Source organism: Camellia sinensis, chromosome 8, assembly GCF_055761805.1.
Source record: "Camellia sinensis isolate YWXY chromosome 8, ASM5576180v1, whole genome shotgun sequence".
NCBI classification, from domain to species: domain Eukaryota; kingdom Viridiplantae; phylum Streptophyta; class Magnoliopsida; order Ericales; family Theaceae; genus Camellia; species Camellia sinensis.
The window spans coordinates 157843563-157867000 of NC_138968.1; the positions used below are offsets into that span (position 1 = coordinate 157843563).

Here is a 23438-nt window from a genome sequence, read left to right on the forward strand (position 1 = left end):
CTATTTATTTTCTTTTCATTTTCTTAGTTCAACCAATAAAAGTAAAAATATTCAATTCATCTCACCTGGTTTTTCTTTTCTATTTTTTTTTTTTTTTTGTCCCACTTCCCTAAACAAATACTAGAACGAAACATAATGTAAGAATTCATAGGTTTTGTGATTAGAAGCTAGGGTCAGAAAAATAATATTATCTCTTGAGGTGGTTAATTACATTTTGCAATCATTGAATGCTATCAATCATAACTTTATCATAATTAGTCGCAACAAAATCACAAAAATATATAACTTTGCTCACAAAAAAATCATAATTTTTTAATGTTTATAGCATATAACTATAAAATTCATTACGCAATCACAATAATTGTAATTTGAATCACATGAAGTACCCCTTTGAAAAAAAAAAATATATATATATATATATATATATATATCAAATGAGGTAATATTGTATCGTGAATTTTACCAAAGTGGTTTATGAGTTGACTGGCTGATTAGAAAATGGTAAATTACAAATGCATTTTTTGAGATTTATTTAAAATATAAATTGCTTCCGGTGTTTTAAAAAATTACAGATACACCTTCGTTAGGAATTTTTTATTTAACATAATTAACTAAAAAAATAAAATTCTTAACTGCTCTCATACAATATAATAAAATTTCCTAAATTATTAATTGAAATAAATTTTTAACACCATTAAAAACTGTTAATTAACTTAATGATTTATTAATAAAAGAGTCAATTTGTTATGAAATTAGAAATCTCATGAAGCAGGATAAAATTTCTAAATAAAAAATAGAGACAATTCGTATTTTAAAAAAATCTCAAATAATGTATTTATAATTCACCAAATTAGAAAAAATTTGGTAGGTACCCAATTAGAAAATTGATACTTCTAAAACTCATAAAACGTATGACAGTCATACCTTTTCAATAAAGAAGCGTTGTGGTTTGGAATCTTCTGCTTTAGATCCAGAAATGCTGTAGAAACTCTTTATATTGTCCAAATTAGAAAGATATAGAAAATGTAGGCCACGAAAAATGAGAGGCTTATCGTGGGCCCCTCCTTCCTTATTAGCTACTACTATTGCTTTCAATTTGGAGCAACCAGCTATACTCAGATCCCGAAGACGCGGTAGGTTCCAAAAGGATTCATTCTCTTCTTGTTGGATTGGGAGTTTTAATTGTTTGTCCCCTATCATCCCTGATATGTTTCCTACAAATTCGATTGCCAAGCCCTCCAAGACAGGGAATGCCACCTGCAAAATTTAATAGATCAAACTCACTTTTTTCAAAAAAACAATTTACGCATACCAAAGTATATTTGAATTTTCTAATCAGAGCAATGAGATAGATCTATTATTTGGTATCATTATGATGCTGCATTTTCATGAATCCTATGAAAGTTGTAATCATCAGTTCAAATATATGTTAACATAATTGCGTCTTTTTACCAAGTTTCTTGATTCCTGCACTACTATCAGTATGAGTATCTCCACTATAATTTGCATAAATTTGGTAGACAAATATTTAATATATTTCATTTGTTAAATTCCTCAACTTATATATAGGGTGGGTTTGCGATTGACTTTTTTTAATTCATAACAAATAATTTTTTGACTTTTAATTTTTGTAACCAAGATTAATTTTTTTAAAGTCTCCAAACGTCCACTTATTAGTCATAGAGAAACAACCTCATCATAATTTTGGGATTGGAAAGGATTGTTCAATATGAAGTAGAAAATTAGCCTCGTTTGGAAACATACTATTTTAATAATTTTTTGACTTTTTACAAAAAGATATGCAGAAAAAGTAGAGAATGTGATGTAACAACTTATAGTGACTTTTTAGCTTTTTGACTAAAATCTAAGATATACTCTATCTATATCAAATTGTTTGTTTATTTTTTTACAATTGTGTACCTTAATCAAGTAAATAATATATTTTAATAAATTCAATTTTTTTCCACAAATTAAAATATATCAAATAATTCATGTGGATAAAGTTTTCAAAATCATTGAAAAAAATAAGAAAATATAGACTATTTTTTGAGACGTTTGAAATTGTGAAAATAGAACAATTTAAAACTAGGGGAGTAACAAAAAAATGTGTAAATAACATTAAGAGGAAAAACATCTTAGTTACTCTTAGTTAATTTTGCGTTAGACAATTTTTTATTTATTTGTTTATTTTTTAATTTTGAGTCTCTAATAGTGGCTTAGTTAGTTTTATTTTATTTTATTTTATATTTTGTTAATTGATAAAAGATTAATTACAAATATGAAAATAATTCCATCAATTTGAACAATTTTATTTTATTTTATTTTTTATTTTGCCAATTGATCAATTTAAACAATTATAATCCAACAACTCAACTCAAAAAATTAAATCAATTTGTTTGGGAACCTTAATTTTTAGCTAAAACTATAACCTATCAAATCATTTTTTCTACTTCACTACATGTCCTTCTATAAAAAAAATTACTTCTCAAACACTTTTAACAAATACCACTAAAAAAACCCAAAAGCAAGAAAGTAAGAAACAACTTAAGCCCAACAAATACCACAGTAAAAAGCCCATAATGGAAACAATAAATAACAATATAGTGATGGAGAAATAATCAATCTGTCTTTGGTAAAAATTAACACCCTTAGCTTTCCAGACCAGAGTAAAAATTCTATTTTGTACTTCAATATATTTTAATTGACGATTTATTATCGGATGTGCAATATATTAAGTCTTGTGCTTTCCCAATCTAAAAAAAAACCTCCCTGACTAGAGTAAAAATTTAGTGTAACAGTTATACTGATGACGTGGTATCACCAACAAATAATAAATGTGCATTATGTGAAGGTTCAACTCAACAATTACCTTGCCACATATACATAGAGGGTAAAAGATAAGAAATAATTAGTTGTTGATACCAATGACATGGTATCACCCTTATATTCAAATTTTTTCTCCCCATATAGAATTATAAAAAAATGATCAATTCAACTAGTCTGCAATGTTTTCAAAACCGGACCGGTGAGCGAACCGGAAAAGGGATCGGGTGGACGGGTCACCGGTTCAACCGTCGGGTCAAAGCGGTCGAACCGTGACGTCATAATTAATATTATATAATTAAAAAATATAATTATAAATTATAAATAAATAAAAATATATATAAATAATCAAATAAAAATAAAAATTGTTGCATAATATTTATTAATAATATTTAATAAAGTCATAATTGATAAAAAAAAAAAGTCACTTATTTCAAAGAAATTAAATTTTTTAAACATTCCCTCCAAATAAATTGATTGAATACTAGATTTAATTTTGGAGGGAAATCAAATTTTCAACTCTCCCTCCAATCAATATGTTTCAAATAATTTGATTGAATCCCACATAGAATTTTGTAGGTTCTCTTTGAAAAATCTTTTCCTATAAATAGGAATAGACTTTCATAATCTTCTCAAGCTTTCAATGAGACTCTTTCTTACGAGAGGAGACTCTTGAAATAAGAATTTTTAGTCAAAATTTTGAAATATATATATATATATATATATATATATATATATATATATATATATAAGAAAGAAAGAAAGAAAAGAAAGAAATTAAAAAAAAAAGTAAAACCCAGAAAAAAAAAAAAAAATAGACCGGTTCTGGCCGGTTCAACCACTGGGTCACCGGTTTTACCGGTTCGACCACTGGGTCACTGGGTTTTCCCGGTTTTGGCCCCAATCCGGGTTTAGGGGGTTGACCGGACCGGAACAAGGCCCGGTTCAACCGGTCCGACCGGCCGGTCCGGTCCGGGTTTGAAAACAATGCTAGTCTGGTTAATTACACTACAATATATAAGAGTTTTAGAGACCAAATTTTTTTGTCTCTAAAAGTGAAAATTTTGTTGTAAAAGACATTTAGGGACTAATTTCTATCGTCGTAAGGATAGTCGCTAATAAATAGACTTTTAGGGACAAAATAATTTGATTTCAAAATGGTCCTAAAAGGATAATAATTCATCAATGTCCAATTTTCATTACTAAAAATATAATGACAACATTTTTCGCAACAAAAATATTTGATCCCCAAAAAATAATCTTGTTCCTAAATTTTGATCTCTAAAACCTTAATTTTTTGTAGTTTTAGGCTTAATTAATTACCCCTTAATTATTTTACAAACACTGAGACGTGTAGTCGACTGAAACTGAGTTATAAGTTTAAACTTGTATTTTATTCTTACTGATCTAAGATTGTTGGCTAGATAGTGTAATAATATTTGTTATTTGATTTTTCGCGAAAAATTGTACATTTTATACAATTCGTTTGCTTTTAACATAAGATTCATGCATATACAATAGCATATTAATTAATTATCACACTCACACACCCTCCAATTTGCTATTAAGCAAGTCCAGTGGCACGAAATTAATAAACAAACCAATAATTTTTTTTTCTCAAATTTAATTTCAAAGGATTCAAAATGAATGAACGAATTATTTACAGACTTCTTTCTCTTTTTCTTTTTCTTTTTCTTTTTAAAATTAATTTGCATTTGATGTCGTACTTTTGGATAAGAAGAAGATTCTTGGTTTAGTTTTCTTTTTAAAATTAATCTGCATTTGATGTCGTACTTTTGGATAAGAAGAAGATTCTTGGTTTAGTTCTTGAGGAAACTTATTAAACTGTAATCACAATAATTACAATATAGTATTCGAACTCTTCGCTCATGCTATAAATTGGCCTTTGAAAGAAAAGAACAACTTCATCAAATGACAAAAAATAAAACATGTCATTGTAAATATTATTCTTAATAAGTGCTTATGGTTCATAGTCTCCAAATTGAAGTTTAAAACTTAAAGGCTGGAGGCTTTTCCTCTCTCCCATATACATGTATAAATTGAGACCCTCCTGTCAAGTTTCAATATAGAAATTTTTGCTTCCATTTTACAAGTCAGTTTGCTTGATAGTTCCTATTGTGAGAGAGTGCTGCCATTGTTTTGTTCGCTAAGCTAGACAGATAGTGCTTTTGCCGTAGCTGGTTTCGACCGTCGTATCCTGGGAGACAGACGCCGGGTTTCCTCAAGCACTCGACCCGTGAGGCGGCGAAATCTGTTTTAAGGAAACTGCTTCCGTGCAGGCTTCGGTTTTGTCTCTTTACCCTTTATTGTTTTTTGTGTATTTCTGTTGAAATTTAGTTGTAATTATCAGCATATGTTCTTGGTATATAATTTGTTTTCTTCATAAATCTATTTATTTAATTTCACAATTTTGAACAACAAGCTTAAAACAGATTTTATATATCTTTTCTATGAAATTGATCGAATAGATTTATATAGACTATTAGGTTAGCTTTGTATAATGTTACTAGGAATTGTTGGGGAATTGCTCACTATTTCAATAATTGTAAATTATGCAATGGTACTCTCTAATTGTTTAGTTTAATTAGAATGCTCTATTATAATTTGCATACTTAATTGTATTAGCATGATCTTGTTTTATGCGTATGGTTCATCATTTCCCTACCATGATTTGCATGAATTTTAAGGTTATAAAATATAATTTATGGATGTTGCAATTTTGACATGCTAATTCTATTCTAGTCTCAATTTGTTACATGCTTATTATTTTCTAGGCTAGATTACATAATTTAATGTATTTGGAGTTATAAAGTTTTATGAATTGTGTACATGATTAATCTAAATTATCTAATTGTGTGCATTAATATGAATTATTTAATTGGGTGCATTAATCTAAATTATCTAATTGGGTACATTAATCTGAGTTATTTAATTAGGTGCATTAATCTAAATTATTTATTTGGGTGCATTAATCTGAATTATTTAATTAGGTGCATTAATCTGAATTATTTAATTAGGTGCATTAATCTGAATTATTTAATTGGGTGCATTAACTTTGAATTTGACTTATCTATTTGGAGTTATTAGTTTAAATGTTTATTATGAATTAATTTCATTCATGACTCATGAGTATTGAACTTTATTTTAAAGTTATAATTTAATTTTGAAGTTACAAATTGTATTTTGTTTTGGTACCTTATATTAGTTGATTACTTATATAATTAATAGTTGGCTAGATGGTTTCAATTATTTATTATAATTAAATTTTTTAGATTATTTGTTTATATTTTGTTGTGGTTTGCTACTAACTATTTTTGTAGGGATACTAATGCGAAAAACAAATATAAAACCAAATGAATAGAATTTGGGATGTAAAAACAAAAATGTTTGGACTACTAACGTTTGTGTTGAATAGGAATACCTAAACGTGGAAAAGCTTTTAGACTACATAGAATCCTTATGGATTGGCTATTTTATCAAAATGTTTGAAGCATGTTTGCTTGAGATGTAATTGATTTGTTTACCAATTTGTAATAGCAAGTTTTATTTGCTTATATTGTTGTAGCAATGGTTTTACATTGCTTGTAAAAGTTTTGGACCCTAGTTTGCTTTAACCTAGTTCATCCGTAAGAAAATTTAATTCTTAATTTGTTTATCACGGACTAGGAGTCAACATGCTCTTAAAAGTTTTGTCAAAAGGTTAATTGGGTTTTAAGTGGGACCGATGTGACCCCTCCAGTCTTCCTGGGAACTTTCTTGACCATGTTCGATTCTAGGTTTTGTGGTGAGACTAATTTTTGAATTAATTTTTCTTCTAAGGGTTAAGTTTAATTTCTGGAAACACAGAAGTGAGATTCTGGTGTAATTTTCAGAAATGGAAACTATCACTGATGCTGTTGCTACTGCTGTGACCTCTGTGGTCAACCCTGGTGTTACTCCGGCTGTTCCGGGAGGACCACTTAGTCACCATGAGCGCCCAGAAAAATTTGCTGGGAAAAACTTTAAGAGATGGCCGCAAAAGATGCTGTTTTACTTGACCACGCTAAACCTTGGCAAGGTTCTGAGTGAGGATCCTCCAGCCGTGGCAGAGAATGAGTCTGACAGGCAGAAAGTCATGGCGCTTGACACATGGAAGCAGACAGACTATCTTTACCGGAACTATGTGTTCAACAGCTTGGCAGACTCACTCTATAGTGTGTTTTGTTCCAAGAGCTCAGTAAAAGAATTATGGGAATCTCTGGACAAAAAGTACAGGATTGAGGATGCCGGGGCAAAGAAATCTGTGGTTGGCCATTTCCTTGATTTTAAAATGGTAGATTCTAAAACTGTGATAAGCCAAGTCCAGGAGTTCCAAGTGATCTTGCATGAAATTAATGCTGAGGGGATGCCTTTGAACGAGTCATTCCAAGTTGCTGTGATCATTGAGAAACTTCTCAATGGTTGGAAGAATTTCAAGAATTACTTGAAGCACACGCGCAAGGAAATGTCTGTTGAAGAGCTGGTTGTCCGACTCCGGATTGAAGAGGATAATAGAAAGAAATGAGGGAGTACCTCCTCAGTAAAGGCCAATGTCGTTGAGCATGGCAAATCTTCTGAGATAAGGAAGAAGCCCCCTGTGAACAAGAGCTCTAAGCTGGGGCCAAGGGGTGGTGTTGCAAAGAAGTCGGCTTACAAGCCGCAGGAACCTGGTTATCGGTTCTTTGGGAAGTGTTATAACTGTGGTAACAAGGGGCATTGGGCTAGTGACTGCCACAAGCAGAAGAAGCCATACAAGACCAAACCTCGTGCTCATATGGCAGACTTACAAGAGCACTCCCATGAGGAGGATGATATGCACTTGTCTGCCGTTGTCTCTGAGGTGAATCTGGTGGGTTCAAACCCAAGAGAATGGTGGATTGATACTAGGGCTACACGCCACATCTGCTCCAAGCAGAAACTGTTTACAACTTTCGAACCGGTTACAAACGGTGAGAAGTTGTTTATGGGAAACTCTGCTACCTCGATTGTTGAGGGGAAAGGAAAGGTGGTCCTGAAGTTGACGTCAGGAAGGGAGCTGACCTTGAACGAAGTCTTGTATGTTACGGACATTCGTAAAAATCTTGTCTCAGGGTCTCTTCTTAGTAAACATGGTTTTCGCATGGTTTTTGAGTCCGACAAGGTCGTTCTTACCAAAAGCGGAATGTATGTGGGTAAGGGTTATATGTTGAGGGGTATGTTTAAACTCAATGTTATGACTGTTATCCCAAAGATGAATAAAGGTGCATCTTCTTCTGTTTACATGCTTGAGTCTTCCAATTTGTGGCATGGTAGACTAGGACATGTGAACTTTGAATCTTTACGTAGATTAATCAAGTTAGATCACATACCATCTTTTAAGATTAATCCGAAACACAAGTGTGAAACTTGTGTTGAAGCGAAGTTGACAAGATCTTCGTTTCATTCTATTGAAAGAAGTTCAGAACCGTTGGATTTAGTGCATAGTGATGTGTGTGACTTAAAATTTATACAATCACGTGGTGGCAATAAGTACTTCATCACTTTTGTTGATGATTGCAATAAGTATTGTTATGTCTATTTGCTCAAAAGCAAAGATGAGGCAATTGACAAGTTTGTTCTTTATAAGAATGAAGTTGAGAATCAAGTAGGCCGCAAGATTAAGGCTCTAAGAAGCGATCGTGGTGGTGAGTATGAATCTCCGTTTATTTGAGACTTGTGCTCAATCTGGGATTATCCACCAAACCACGGCACCTTATTCTCCTCAGTCTAATGGGATTGCTGAGCGGAAGAATAGGACGCTAAAGGAAATGATGAATGCAATGTTGATAAGTTCTGGATTACCACAGAACTTGTGGGGGGAAGCAATTCTCTCTGCAAATTACATTCTGAATAAAGTACCCCAGAAGAAGGTGGACAAGACGCCGTATGAGTTATGGAAAGGCGTTAAGCCTTCGTATAAATTCTTACGAATGTGGGGGTGTCTTGCAAAAGTGGCGATTCCTACACCCAAACGGGTTAGGATAGGCCCAAAATCTGTGGATTGTATATTCATTGGTTATGCACATAATAGTAGTGCATATCAGTTTCTTGTTCATAAGTCTGAAATTCCAGACATACACAGGAATACCATCATGGAGTCAAGGAATGCATGTTTCTTTGAAGACATTTTTCCTTGCCGAACCCATGCAAGGGTTCCAAGGTCTTTGGAGCAATTTGATGAGCTTGCTAGTGAGGATGATCATGTTGATGATCAGGTGATGATCAAATTGAGGTTTTAGATGAGCCCAGACGGAGTAAAAGGGCTAGGACATCCAAATCTTTTGGTCCAGACTTCTTGACTTATATGGTTGAGAACGAACCAAGAACTTTCCACGAAGCTGTGACTTCTCCTAAGAGTCCTTTATGGAAAGAAGCGATCAAAAGTGAGATTGACTCCATCTTACAGAACCACACCTGGGAGTTGGTAGATTTACCTCCAGGTTGTAAGCCTTTAGGCTGCAAATGGATTTTTAAACGAAAGATGAAGGCCGATAGGTCTATTGACAAGTATAAGGCGAGGCTCGTTATCAAAGGGTACAGGGAACGAGAAGGCCTGAATTACTTTGATACGCACTCACCTGTAACTAGGATAACATCCATTCGCATAGTGATTGCGATAGCAGCTTTGCGCAATCTTGAGATACACCAGATGGATGTAAAGACAGCTTTCTTAAATGGGGATTTGAATGAAGAAATCTACATGGAGCAACCTGAAGGGTTTTCAGCTCCAGGACAAAGCAAGAAAGTCTGTAAACTTGTCAAATCTTTGTATGGTTTGAAGCAAGCGCCTAAACAATGGCATGAGAAGTTTGACAATGTAATGCTGTCAAATTTGTTTCGAATCAACGAATGTGACAAGTGTATTTATGTCAAAGACACTGACAGAGGTTATGTCATTTTGTGTCTATATGTTGATGATATGCTCATTATAGGTAGTAACGATGAAATGATCAAAACTACCAAGAAGTTTGTTAAACTCTAAATTTGACATGAAGGATATGGGCATTGCAGATGTTATTCTGGGAATTAAGATTACCAGAATCTCTGGCAGAATTGTACTTTCTCAGTCTCATTATGTTGATAAGATACTTGAGAAGTTTAGTGGATCAGATACGAGTGTGTCATTGACACCTGTAGACTTAAGTTTACACTTTACCAAGAATAATAAAGAAAGTGTCTCTCAGTTAGAATATTCTCGGGTAATTGGAAGTTTAATGTATCTGATGAGTTGTACTAGGCCAGATATAGCTTACTCGGTTAGCAGGCTTAGTAGATACACAAGTAATCCTAATGCTTCTCATTGGAAGGGCATTGTACGAGTGTTAAGGTATTTACGCTACACTCGGGATTATGGGCTGCATTATACTCGATATCCAGCGGTGCTTAAAGGATATAGTGACGCGAATTGGATATCAGATATAAAGGACTCAAAGTCCACTAGTGGATATGTGTTCACTCTTGGTGGGGCAGCTGTGTCTTGGAAATCTTCCAAGCAAACGTGTATATCTAGATCAACGATGGAATCAGAGTTTATTGCTTTGGATAAAGCAACGGAAGAAGCAGAATGGCTTCGCCATTTCATTGAAGATATTCCACGTTGGTCTAAACCTGTGCCAGCTATTTGTATTCATTGTGATTGTCAATCTTCAATTGGTAGGGCACAGAGTAATATGTATAATGGAAAGTCTAGACATATCCATCGTAGATATAATTCCATATGACAACTACTCTCGAATGGAGTTGTCTCTTTAGACTATGTAAAGTCTAAGGACAACATTGCGGATCCGCTAACCAAAGGGTTAAGTCGAGTGTTAGTCGAAACGTCGTCAAAAGGAATGGGGTTAAGGCCTTTGGAAGTTACCGGAATGGAAACCCAACCTAGTTGACTGGAGATCCCAAGATCTAGGTTCAATGGGACAACCTAATTGCGTATAACGGTGGTATGTCACTGAGGAGGTTAAACCTCCAGCCATTCCTTCTATTAGTGATACCTGCAATTGTAGAGGATAAGCTGAGCTTTTAATGACTCTTATGTGTTAAGCTGTTGAGCTAAGTATTGCAGGATACTTTAGTAGAGTCACCTATGTGAGTTTGAAGTGGGGCCGCTTCTAGAAGAATTGGGCAGGCCAAGATTCTTTGAAATCACTCGCTGAACCAGGCTAGTGTCCAGGGCCACACAGGGCACACCAATGAGAACATAATGGTGGTAGGAGTAATTCCCGTGTGAGATTTATTGTCTCAGTTTACATAAACGGTAGAGCAGTTCAAGATGTCTTATTCACTGATCTGCCAGTAAACTCGATAGGTTTTCACTGGGAGAGGTTCAAAGCCAAAAGCTACCTTCTCTGATGTCGGGGTTAGTCCGTTGTACTCTCTCTCAGAGTCTTTATTGTTGAACGATGTCCGTTTGTTGAGTCATTCGGTCAATTTTTATTCATGTGGGGGATTGTTGGAAAAAATGGTTTTTTGGGGACTTTAATTTAATATTAAAGTGTGGTGACTTTAATTAAATATTAAAGTGGGTCCTAACCATTTTTTGTGTTAGGTCCAAGTGAGCCAAAAACCATTGGGTTTTGAATAAGAAATTGCCAAGAAATTGCTTCATGATGTTAGATTCATGAATAGGATTTTAAAGAGTATTTAAATCTTTTTTCTTGGCTAAAGGGTGTGAATCCTTTGGGCATCCATACTTTTCATTTTGTGGAAATGGGCCATGGATGCTTTGTGTTTTAATGACTAGCCTTAAAGGCTGGAGGCTTTTCCTCTCTCCCCTATACATGTATAAATTGAGACCCTCCTATCAAGTTTCAAATAGAAATTTTTGCTTCCATTTTACAAGTCAGTTTGCTTGATAGTTCCTATTGTGAGAGAGTGCTACCATTGTTTTGTTCGCTAAGCTAGACAGATAGTGCTTCTGCCGTAGCTGGTTTTGACTGTCGTATCCTGGGAGACAGACGCCGGGTTTCCTCAAGCACTCGACCCGTGAGGCGGCGAAATCTGTTTTAAGGAAACTGCTTCCGTGCAGGCTTCAGTTTTGTCTCTTTACCCTTTATTGTTTTTTGTGTATTTTTGTTGAAATTTAGTTGTAATTATCAGCATATGTTCTTGGTATATAATTTGTTTTCTTCATAAATCTATTTATTTAATTTCACAATTTTGAACAACAGAAATATGAGTAGAAAATTTTTAATGATAAATCTTTGAACTCAAAAAAATTGAACTAGAAATTTATCCAAAATGAAGATAGTTGGCTTCAACTTATGTGTTGTGAATTCATATATAAAATGCATTTAGACATTTATTAAAGTTTTTGAGTAAATTTACGAGGTAAATATTATAGGTATGTAGCACTATCAAATTTTTAATCACATGGTAGTATTGATACTTCTAAAAACTCATAAAACGTATGACAGTCAGTAAAGAGGCGTTGTGGTTTGGAAATTTCTTCTTCTGCTTTAGATCCACAAATGCTGTGAAAACTCTTTAGATTGTCCAAATTAGAAAGATATAGAGAATGCAGGTCACGAAAAATGAGAGGCTTATCGTGGGCCCCTCCTTCCTTATTAGCTACTACTATTGCTTTCAATTTGGAGCAATCGGCTATACTCAGATCTCGGAGACGCGATAGGTTCCAAAAGGATTTATTCTCTTCTTGTTGGACTGGGAGTTTTAATTGTTTGTCCCCTATTATCCCTGATATGTTTCCTACAAATTCGATTGTCAAGCCCTCCAAGGCAGGGAATGCCACCTGCAAAATTTAATAGATCAAACTCACTTTTTAAAATTAATTTGCATTTGATGTTGTATTGTTGGATAAGAAGAAGAAGATTCTTGGTTTAGTTCATGAAGAAACCTATTAAACTGTAATCACAATAATTGCAATCTTGTATTCAAACTCTTTGCTCATGCTGTAAATTTGCCTTTGAAAAAAAAAAAAAAAACGACTTCATCAAATGACAAAAAAAATAAAATATGTCATTGTCAATATTGTTCTTAATAAGGGCTTATGATTCATCAGTCTCCAAACTCCCGTTTAAACAGATTTTATCATTCTATTATCAAATATTGTCTTGGGTTTAGGATAATTTTTTTTTTTTTTTATTCTGATACCAAATGTTTTAAGGTATTGTTTTTAAAAGCTTAAACAATTATGTTATATTTAGATCTAGAATTTAGAAATAAAAGTATTTATACTTGTTCATTTTTTTTGCATAAAAAAGGAAAAAAAACATATAGATATATTGGAGAGCAATTTATTTTTCTTTATATTTTCAACAAAAGTAAGAACATTTGGTTCATCTCACTTAAGTTTTTCTCTTCTTATTTTTTCATTTTTTATTTTCACTTCCCTAAACAAATCCTACAACCAAGCGTACCCTAAGAATTTATAGGCTTTGTGATTAGGAACTAGGGTCAGAAAATAATATTATCTCCATGAGGTGGTTAATTAATTTTATGTCTAATATTTCTGTTTCAAAATTCATAGGCTTTGTGATTAGGACCTAGGGTCAGAAAATAATATTATCTCCATGAGGTGGTTAATTAATTTTATATCTAATGTTTCGGTTTCAAAATATACTTTAATTAGGTTTCAATTCAAGATCTTTTGGGTGCTATTAATCTTATTTTGGTTGGAAATGAATAAAGAGAAATTTTTCATACACAGTCCAAACCATATTTAATAACTTTATTTTTCATACACACTCCGAACCATATTTCATAACTTTACCATATTTAATTGTAATAAAATCACAAAAATACATAAGTTTGTTCATCCAAAAAAAAGATCTTAGTTTGTTTAATGTTTATAATATAACCACAAAATTCAATAATAACTAACACTATAAAAATCAGTATACTTCCTTACGATTAAAGGTAATATGGGTAGAAAAATTTTAATAATAAATCTTTGAACTCAAAAAAATTGAACTAGAAATTTATCCAAAATGAAGATAGTTGGCTTAGATTCAACTTATGTGCTGTGAATTCATATATAAAATGTATTTAGACATTTATTAAAATTTTTGAGTAAATTTATGGGGTAAATATTATAGGTATGTAGCACTATTGAATTTTTAATCACATGGTAGCATTGATACCTCTAAAAACTCATAAAACGGACGGCAGTCATACCTTTTCATTAAAGAGGAGTTGTGGTTTGGAAATTTCTTCTTCCGCTTTAGATCCACAAATGCTGTAGAAACTCTTCAGATTCATCAAACTATCAAGATATACAGAACGCAGTTCACGAAAAATGAGAGGCTTATCGTGGGCCCCTCCTTCCTTATTAGCTACTACTATTGCTTTCAATTTGGAGCAATAGCTTACATGTAGATCTCAGAGACGCGGTAGGTTCCAAAAGGATTCATTCTCTTCTTGTTGGACTGGGAGTTTTAATTGTTTGTCCCCTATTATCCCTGATATGTTATTCACACGCACAATGTTCAAGTACTCCAAGGCAGGGAATGCCACCTGCAAAATTTAATAGATCAAACTTATGTTCTTTCAGTTATCAAGCATTTCCAAATCAACAGAAAAAGTTACAACAGAACAAACCTTTTCACAAAAGAGAGGTCGTGAAGGGTTAGAATTGTTTGGCTCTGTTGTTGAAGTGTTTTTCATACTCGAATAGAAGCTTATAAGGTTGGGTAAGTTCTTTAACACCATTTTTTTTAAATGATGAAAAATAATTTCCTCCTCATCTCCTTGTCCTTCATTTCTAATAATTTCTTGCATATCCTTAGAGTCTCCTATTTCTAGACATTGGAGTTGCTCAAGACCTTTGCAATGGAGAGTGTGAAGAGAAATTTAAATTGACAATTTTCAACACGCAATTCACACAAGTTACAAAAAGAACCTGGCGGAATTTGTGGTTGAGATTTTAGAAATTGTAATTCAGAAAATCCCGTTCCATCTTCGCCATGAGACAGAACCTTTTCCATACCTGTAAGGCTAAGTATCTCAAGGTTCCTTAAACTCCCCAATATCCCCAATAAAGCTATCTCTGTCATCAGTTTGCCGCCATTTAGACATAACATCTGAAGTTTAACTAATGTTGAAAGTGATGATAGGAGGCTCTTTATAGGCATTTCACTCAGATCTAGGACTTCAAGATTGTTTTCCATTCCATTGAAAAAATTGTTTGGAAAATCTGTTGGTGAGTCATTGCTGCACGCTAACACCAAGGTGTGGTGTCCTCTACATTCCAACTCATTGGGAAACTCGTGAATAGTTGCAGTGAACCTTAATGAGATTGTTGAGTAATGTTCATATCTACCTTTCACTGGCCACTTTTCGATACCATGTTTTACTAGATATCTTTTCTCATCTTCCGCGATCCATATAGCGACATCTCGAATAATATCATGCATTTTGACCACACTTTCATTTGTGTCATCTAACAACAAACAAGATGTTTTGAGGACATCAACCATGGCAAGTACTCTATTTGTTACCTCATCAAATGTATTCAGGTCCTGATCAAGTAACCTCATCCCAAAGCTATATCTCACCAAGTCGTCAATTGAAATCTCAGCATCTTCCGGAAACAAAGAACAAAGCAAGAAGCATGATCGTGCATCCTTGGGCACTAGACGATCATAGCTCCATTTTAATGAGATAAACAAATTTTGATCGATACCTGCAATTTCTTTTATCTTGTAATTTTTAAGTTGTCGAAGTGCATCTTTCCACGCATGCTTTCCCTTACCTTTTAGTGCTGCTGCAACTGCACGTATAGCAACCGGCAAGCCTCCACATTTGTCACACACTTCTTTTGCTTCGGAAGGGATTTCAGAGTCCACAGAAATTGCTGCGACTTTCTCAAATAGGGTCCATGCTTCTGGCCCTCGTAAGACTCCGATCAGGAACTCTTCCGGATCAACTGGCATTGGCATCATTGGGCACAAACCTTTTATGCGAGAAGTTATCACAACTTTGCAGCCCTTATTACCATTGGTAATTGGAATTTCAATGTCTGCCAAGTTAAATTTTTCCCAAATGTCGTCCAATATTACGAGGTTCTTTTTCCCATTGTTCAATCTATGATATAGTTGATGTGTGCTTCCATCTAGTTTTAGATCCAATTCGAGCGCAAGTTTTTCTTTAACAGCTTTCTCATTCATTGTTTGGGAGATAGTTGCCATCGCAACATCATCAAATAGCCCATTTTGCTTTGCTAGCTTGCCAACCGCCGTTGCCATTGTGGTCTTGCCTACACCGCCTGGTCCGTATAGACCAATCATTTTAATGCAAGGATCGGCCAATGCTTTCATGATATTCTCAAAGATCTTTGCTCTTGAATCAAAAACCTCGTAACCTGGAGAGAAATTGTACCCAAATTTCAGAAGTGCACGGTGTGCCACTTCCAATGTCATATACTTCTCGCCCTCTTCCTTGATACTAATAGCCCGAGCTATCTTCTCTTCGGAATCCTTGCTTAGCTTGCAACGTCGATAAACATTTGGACACCATTTGAAGCACCACTTGTTTTCTCTTGCACCGTCTAGGAATGCCTCCACATCTACTTTGATCCCGTTCGCTGACTCTATCCACTGCAGAACATCAGCCTCGGGGATTTCTCCATCATTTTTCGCTCTCTCGACCCTTCCATCGATCCTTGTTAGCTCATTTTCAAGCTTTCTGGTTTCATCTTGGAGTTTTTGAATGTTCTCCTTGTAGTGAATTACGTAGCCAACGTGATGCCAGGCTATTGTGCAGCCTGTTGTGATTCCGTCCGAACATTTATTCAGGATTTGGTCCAAACTAATCATTTTGGTTTTGCTTCTCTCTCTTCAATATCTGAAAACAAAAGGTACAATGTTAGTAAGAAAAAAACTAACTCTAGTGAAAGAAGTATCAGAAGCTTTCGATTCAGGAGTTCCTTTTATTTATTTATTTATTTATAATTACAATCAAATTAAGCTAAGATGACCATGACTGAGCAATGCACCTTGTCTCTAATAATAAATTGATTGGAGGATGAGATTCAATGACGAATAGCCTTGCCTCTGCTCTGTGGAACAAATTGAAAAATACACATACAATAAGCTATAATTAATTGAAAAATACACGTACATATTGTTAATAAAAATTATGCTTATTCCCAATCGACGTGAATTAAACAATAATTCATGCAAACAATTTAACAAATAGATCAACCGATTGTGTATTTGATTCAAATTGCCTTGAAAGTACAATGACTTCTTTGGATCAAATTACAATAGACAAGAGAAGAAGTAAACAAAGTAAACAAAAAGGTAATCTCAAAATAAAACTACCTAAGTTCACAAAGGTACAAAGTGCCAGCTACAGAATAAATTACTTGTAAAACAAAAACTAAGTTATTGTGTTGTTGATGTCCCTCGTCTCTCTATCAAATCTTTGGCTTTTATATATTCCTCTTCTTTCCTTGGTCCATGATCCCATTTCCCTTGGAAACTACAGGCCACTAACCTCCAACTGCTGCTGCAATGGCTCCACCACTTCTAAACCTTCAAACTTTAACAATTCTTTTTATTTTTTTGTCGATCTAACTTCGTTCCATACTGCCACATGCTCCTCATCATTTTGAACACTAAATCGACAAAGAAAACCTTTCCTTCATGAACCAATTTTCCTACAAACTGGCCGACTAAACCAACAATTGGTTGTAACTTGTAAGTGCTCTATAACTGCCTCCATGATTTCACACATGTAATCATCTCCACTACACCATGTGACCCTTTGATCACATATTCATTCTTTCCAATAAAAATGGGTTCAAACAATTCCACCCTTTAAGAATGAGATCTACTCGAATTCTTGAAGAGTTATAAAATTTAAACTTGGCCACTTAGAGAAATACCATTTTTTTTTATGATCGATAGTAACTTGACTTTAAAGATTTGAAACCCGATAAAAAAAAATTCCAATAGTGGAAGTTTTATTATGATTCCTTCTTTGTATAATATCTCTTTCCAAACAACATTAGTTCATTAACCATTTTACTAAAACCAAGTTTTAGTGTGATCCACATATCCAAAACAGATTTTGAATAACAAAAGCCACAGATGACCTTAAAAACTCATACATATTGACATCTTGAATGATGTCAAAAATTTCAAATTCATGAACATTTGATTGTTCATAATTTCCAACCATAGTTGGCTTAAAATCACACATTTTAACCATATTGTTTGCATCACTCTTTGAACTATGAGTTGCAACAAATGATTGATTTTTTCTTTTACACATTAATAGGTTAGAAATATTTTTTGAAAACCCAGAAAATATTTCTTCCTTGTAAAATTACCCCCTTGCCATGGAATTTTTATTCTCATGGCCTTTTGTTTTTTCACCCATAACAATTGATGAATTGACTTTTTCATCATTCACAACCTTTAAAAACATGGGAAGAACAACTGAAAAGCCACAAATTTTGGCTTATGTGAGAATTTTCAATATTTCCCTCCATTGATGAACTTCGATCTCAAATTGGTCAATTTAATCATCAAGTTAATCCAACATTTAGCAAAACGATTTCATGTTTCTAGTCTCAAACAATATGACAATGGCACTATTGTTTGAAATTTTCGCCATCCAAAATAATCAATTTTTTCTTGTAATTATAAAATTTTATTCTCACGCCAACACATTTCATCTTCACAAAACCAAATCATTTCATCTATTTTTCTTTACATGTCATTCTATGGAAATCCATTTATTGGAACAACATGTGATTGTGTTTCGCGAGATATGTCTTCTTGTACTTCATCTTGCTTTTGAATTCTTGTCATCATTCCAAATTAGGAAGATGTCCCACCGGGCTTGTCGAAAATTGTTAGTAAAAATTATACTAACTCCCAATCGACAACAACAATTTTAACTAAACAATCAAACAAGAGTAATCAAGCGACTCTATTTTTTATTCAAATGCCTTGAAAGTACAAGGACTTCTTTGGAACAAAAGTTACAATCAACAAAATCAAACAAAGTAAACAAAGCAAACTAAAGATGATTTCAAGATGAAACCACCAATGTTTACAAAGGTTACAAATTCCAGAGAGAAACTACTCCTAAATTAAGATGAAACTACTCCTAAGATAAAACTAACTACTCCTAAGATAAAACTAAGTGGTTGTTGTCTTGTTGATGTCCTTCCTCTCTTTATCAAATCTTTGGATTTTATATATTCTTCTTCTTTCCTTGGTCCATGATCTAAGATAAAACTAACTACTCTTAAGATAAAACTAAGTTGTTGTTGTCTTGTTGATATCCTTCCTCTCTCTATCAAATCTTTGGATTTTATGTACTCTTCTTCTTTCCTTGGTCCATGATCCCATTTCTCTTGGAAACTACAGGCCACTAACATCCAAATGCTGCTGTAACTGCTCCACCACTTCCAAGGCTTTAAACTTTAACAATTCTTCATATTTCCTGTTGAACTAACTATGCTCTATACTGTCACATACTCCTCATCATTTTAAACACTAAATCGACAAAGAAAACCTTTCCTTCATAACTCAATTTTTCCTACAAACTGGCCCACTAAGCTAACAATTGGCTGTAACTTGTAAGTGCTCCATAACTGCCTCCATGATTTCACACATGTAATCATCTCTACTACACTATGTGACCCTTTGATCACAAACTGATTTGTACACGTATTGATAAGCAATTTTAGTAAAAATGGGTGCAAACATATGATAAACACTTTTTTTGCGGTGTGTTTTATAAACTTTATCTACTAAAATATATTATTTATATCTCAGCTTATTTTCTTTTATAAATTTTCAATCCACCTAAAATAGTTACTCACCAATATTTGTATAAAAGTTAGCCTCAAATCCTTTAATTTAAAATTCATATTTATTCAAATGGACTTTAAAATTTAAATTAGTAATATCTCATTATTGTTTATTATAATAATAAAAAAAATCAATGCTATTATTAATTTGTGTCACTATCCACTGAGTTCCTGACTCTGTCACTAACCACACTTAACTTGAAAGAATGTTGTGGGAGAGCAACTCATTTTTTGTAATGCATGTTTGGTGGCAGAGGTGAGCAATGAGAGCGAATGGTGAACATCCTATTTATTTTGAGTGATTGGACTAGTATCGAGCTAAATTTTGCAAATCATATTTATATGACTAGACGGTATTGTTAGACCCATGGGACCCACCATGGGTCCTGCTTCAATAATTCAAACCGTTAAATGTGTAGAACTCGTTAAATACTTTGTCTTTGTAAAACATCATGTTAATTGGATATCGATAACTACTTAATTGGATATCGATAGCTACTTAATCGGATCAGAATTTTGTCAACAATTTATTTTGAAAATTATATTTACTGTTGACAAAAATTTGATCCGATCAAGTAACTATCGATATCCGATCAACGTGATTTTTTACAAGGATAAAGTACTCGACAAACTCTACACATTAACGGTTCAAATTAACGAAACATGACACGTGGTGGGCCCTACGGGCCCAACAACACACTCTAGTTTAATATCAAATTGGAGACAAGCCAGGCCTTGGAGAAATTTCTCTAATGAATAGTATTCCAATCTAATCCTATGGGATTATAAGTTAAATAACTGTTTTGTCCTTTACTTTACATATTAAAATAAATTTATACAAAAAAAAAAATATCAACAAAAAATATTATATTAAAATAATACTCTTATAAGTCTGATGGTCATCAAACAAATATAATTTTTCTTAATCTTCTCACTCAATCCTATAATAATAATAATATCCTCACTAACAATTCTCAAACTAATAATTTCGAAATAAGTTTTCTTCCATACCTCATCTCTCTATATCTCTCCATACCCTTTTAAAAAATCTAAAAACCCTCAAGATATTGATTCGTAATTATGTTTCAATTTTAAACATTGAATGCCAATCCCAATCAAGTAATCAACAACAAATCAGCACAACGATTTAACATAGAAAAAATCACAATTGGAGCACCTCAAATTGTGATAAAAAATTATGAGTCAAAACCACAAAACAATCTAGTAAGAAAAAAAAAAGAATTATACACGAGTACCCTCAATTGCCTAGCGAATCCACGTCCGAATTGAACTGAATCCGATATGTTTCTTCCACCACCATCTTCACCTTGAAATTGTCTTCCCTAACATTGAATCCACAACGACGATGTCAAATCCACGACAATGAACCACTCCAGAATCTACCAAAGTTTCAGGTCTAAGTTTTTCGGAATCCACTAAAGAACACCTCTCTCTTTTGTGAATGAAATAATAAAAAAAATCCCTTGATGATGTCAACCTCTCTCTTTTGTGAATGAAATAATAAAAAAAATCCCTTGATGATGTCAATATGAAACATGTAGATCGATCGATCATTGTCAAATCATTAAGGAAACCAATATATAAACACCCTCCAATATAGAAAACCTTGGTAGCTTTCCTCTCTCAAAATATGGACGGGTTTAACCCTAAAACAAACAAACGACACACTTTATAGTAAACAGAGTCGTGAAGATCGCTCAAGCGACCACTTTATCGCTCAAGCTATAGCGATCCCGGTTTTCCATTCATTGCTTAATTGTATTCCGGACCCGGTTCCGTAGATGTGTGTTGTCTTATTCTCGTTTCCATCCTTTACTCTTTGTATTTGAGTTTTGGGTTGTGTTGGGCAGGTTTGGAACAGGTTGCTTGTGTTTAGGAGCATAGAGTTAATGCCCAGATTTTGGCCTTCACGCTCGAGCGGGGCTTTTGACGCTCGAGCAGGCCCCTTTGCTTTTGTTCCTCTGCTCAAGCGGGGAGTTTGACGCTCGAGCGGGATTATTCCACCTTCAGTACTTTTCGTGCAGGTCATTGGACGCTCGAGTGTCTACTTTCACGCTCGAGCGGGGACCTTCGTCTACAGAACTTCTGGAAGTGTGCATTCGACGCTCGAGCATCTCTTTTCACGCTCGAGCAGGGGTCTGTGTCTGACACTCGAGCAGGGCGTTTCACACTCGAGCGGACTGTGTTTTATATCAGTTCGAGGGAGGCCTTTTTTGAACCACTTTTTGACCCACTCTCTCTCTCTCTCTCTAGCTTTTCAAAACCCTCATTTGAGAGCTCCTCTCTCCAGAATACATCTTCTCTCTACGAAATCATCTAGCTCTAGTGATCTTCTACCTTAGTCTCTTTGTAAAAAGTGTGGAGCTTGGCGTGGCCTTCATTTTGATCCAAAAAAGGTGGTGATCGGAGCATCTTTAGTTTTGTCCTTCTTCTCCTTTGAGCTCCGAAATTTGAGGTAGGGATAACTACTCATATTTATGGTCTTTGACATAAACATGTAGTCATTTTGATAAATGTTGAAATTTGGAAAGTTTTGGGTGTTAGGGTTTCAAGACTTGAAATCTATAAAGAGGGGTTTTGTTCCTTTAAAACTATACATGTGTATATGAGTCTTAAAATGAGATTATGGGTGTTTGTTGATGATATTTGGACCTTTGGGTCAATAATGAGAAAATAGGAAATTGCCTTAATTGGGTTTAAATTGGGTCATTAGTGTAATTAACGAAATTAATTATGGGAATGTGAAATTGGTATGGGAATAATAAAATTGGGCAATTGTGAGATGGGATGGTGTAGTTGGATTGATTAATCACTCACCTATGAAAACATTGATAATTTATCTGTTTGATGAATTTATTATCTGTTTAGAAATAACTGTTTTGGGCTATCGGTGGAGGATAGTCTTGATTGTTGTAGACACTGCATGATGATTAGGTGAATTAAAACTAATCAACTGAGTATGTCATTGGATATAACTGATGGAATAACACATTGAATATGTGCTTGCTTGATCATTGTATATGATAAGTGTTTATATACATTGCATATGTATTATGTTTGGGAGGAGATAAGGGATGGGACTCCATTGATAACTAAGTTGGCCGGAGTGTCCATGGTGAAAGTCCCGAAATCTTGATTACGTTTGCATAACGTAGATGAATGGAAGTATTGAAGTATTAATGACATGAGTTGTAGTCTCATTTGAATTGAAATATGGAAATGTTAATGTTATGAGTTGTAGTCTCTTCATTAATTGTCTGGATGAGCAGAGAACTATATCTATGAATTGGTTTGGTTAATGAAACAGAAAAAGGGATTTGAAATATATATGTGAATATGGATTGGTTATGGAAGAGATGTATGTCGGTGTATATATATGTATATATATATATGTAAGTTAAACATTTATCAAATGCTAATATTGTAGTTATTGTTCATATTATGTTTAGTATATCTCTACTGGGCGTTGGCTTACCCTATATGGGACATCATTTTCAGGTGCAGGTGATATGCCGCCTCCAAGGATGTAGCTTGGGAGGTTTTAGAAGCCGAAGGCTTATTTTTGTGATTATCTTTTTGTATTACATGTAACGCAAGCCAAGGGCTTAATGTGTTTAGAGTCAGAACTCTCTTTTGTTGAACCCAAGTGTTGACTTGGAAAGTTGTAAGCCCGTAGGGCATGTACTTTTGTTGTCAACATGTAATACTTTTGTAAGGAATACTCTGATAAATGAATATATGTTTATTTCTC

The 23438-nt window shown here is 33.9% G+C and overlaps 1 protein-coding gene across 2 annotated transcripts in view; it reads right to left on the reverse strand.

The window, feature by feature from the left end:
* Window positions 1–14034: 14034 nt before the first annotated feature.
* The window catches only part of LOC145788939 (putative disease resistance protein At5g63020), a 143750-nt gene continuing 134346 nt past the window's right edge, over window positions 14035–23438 (reverse strand). The window contains exons 2-4 of one of the 2 annotated variants that reach the window (XM_082883899.1): window positions 16832–16894; window positions 14437–16680; window positions 14035–14352 (exon numbers count right to left, since the gene is read on the reverse strand). In XM_082883899.1, coding sequence (XP_082740025.1) covers window positions 14637–16652 — 2016 coding nt within the window. In that variant the 5' untranslated portion in view covers window positions 16653–16680; window positions 16832–16894 and the 3' untranslated portion in view covers window positions 14035–14352; window positions 14437–14636. The remainder of the gene's footprint in view (window positions 14353–14436; window positions 16681–16831; window positions 16895–23438) is intronic. The other variant, XM_082883900.1, reaches the window with a different exon arrangement.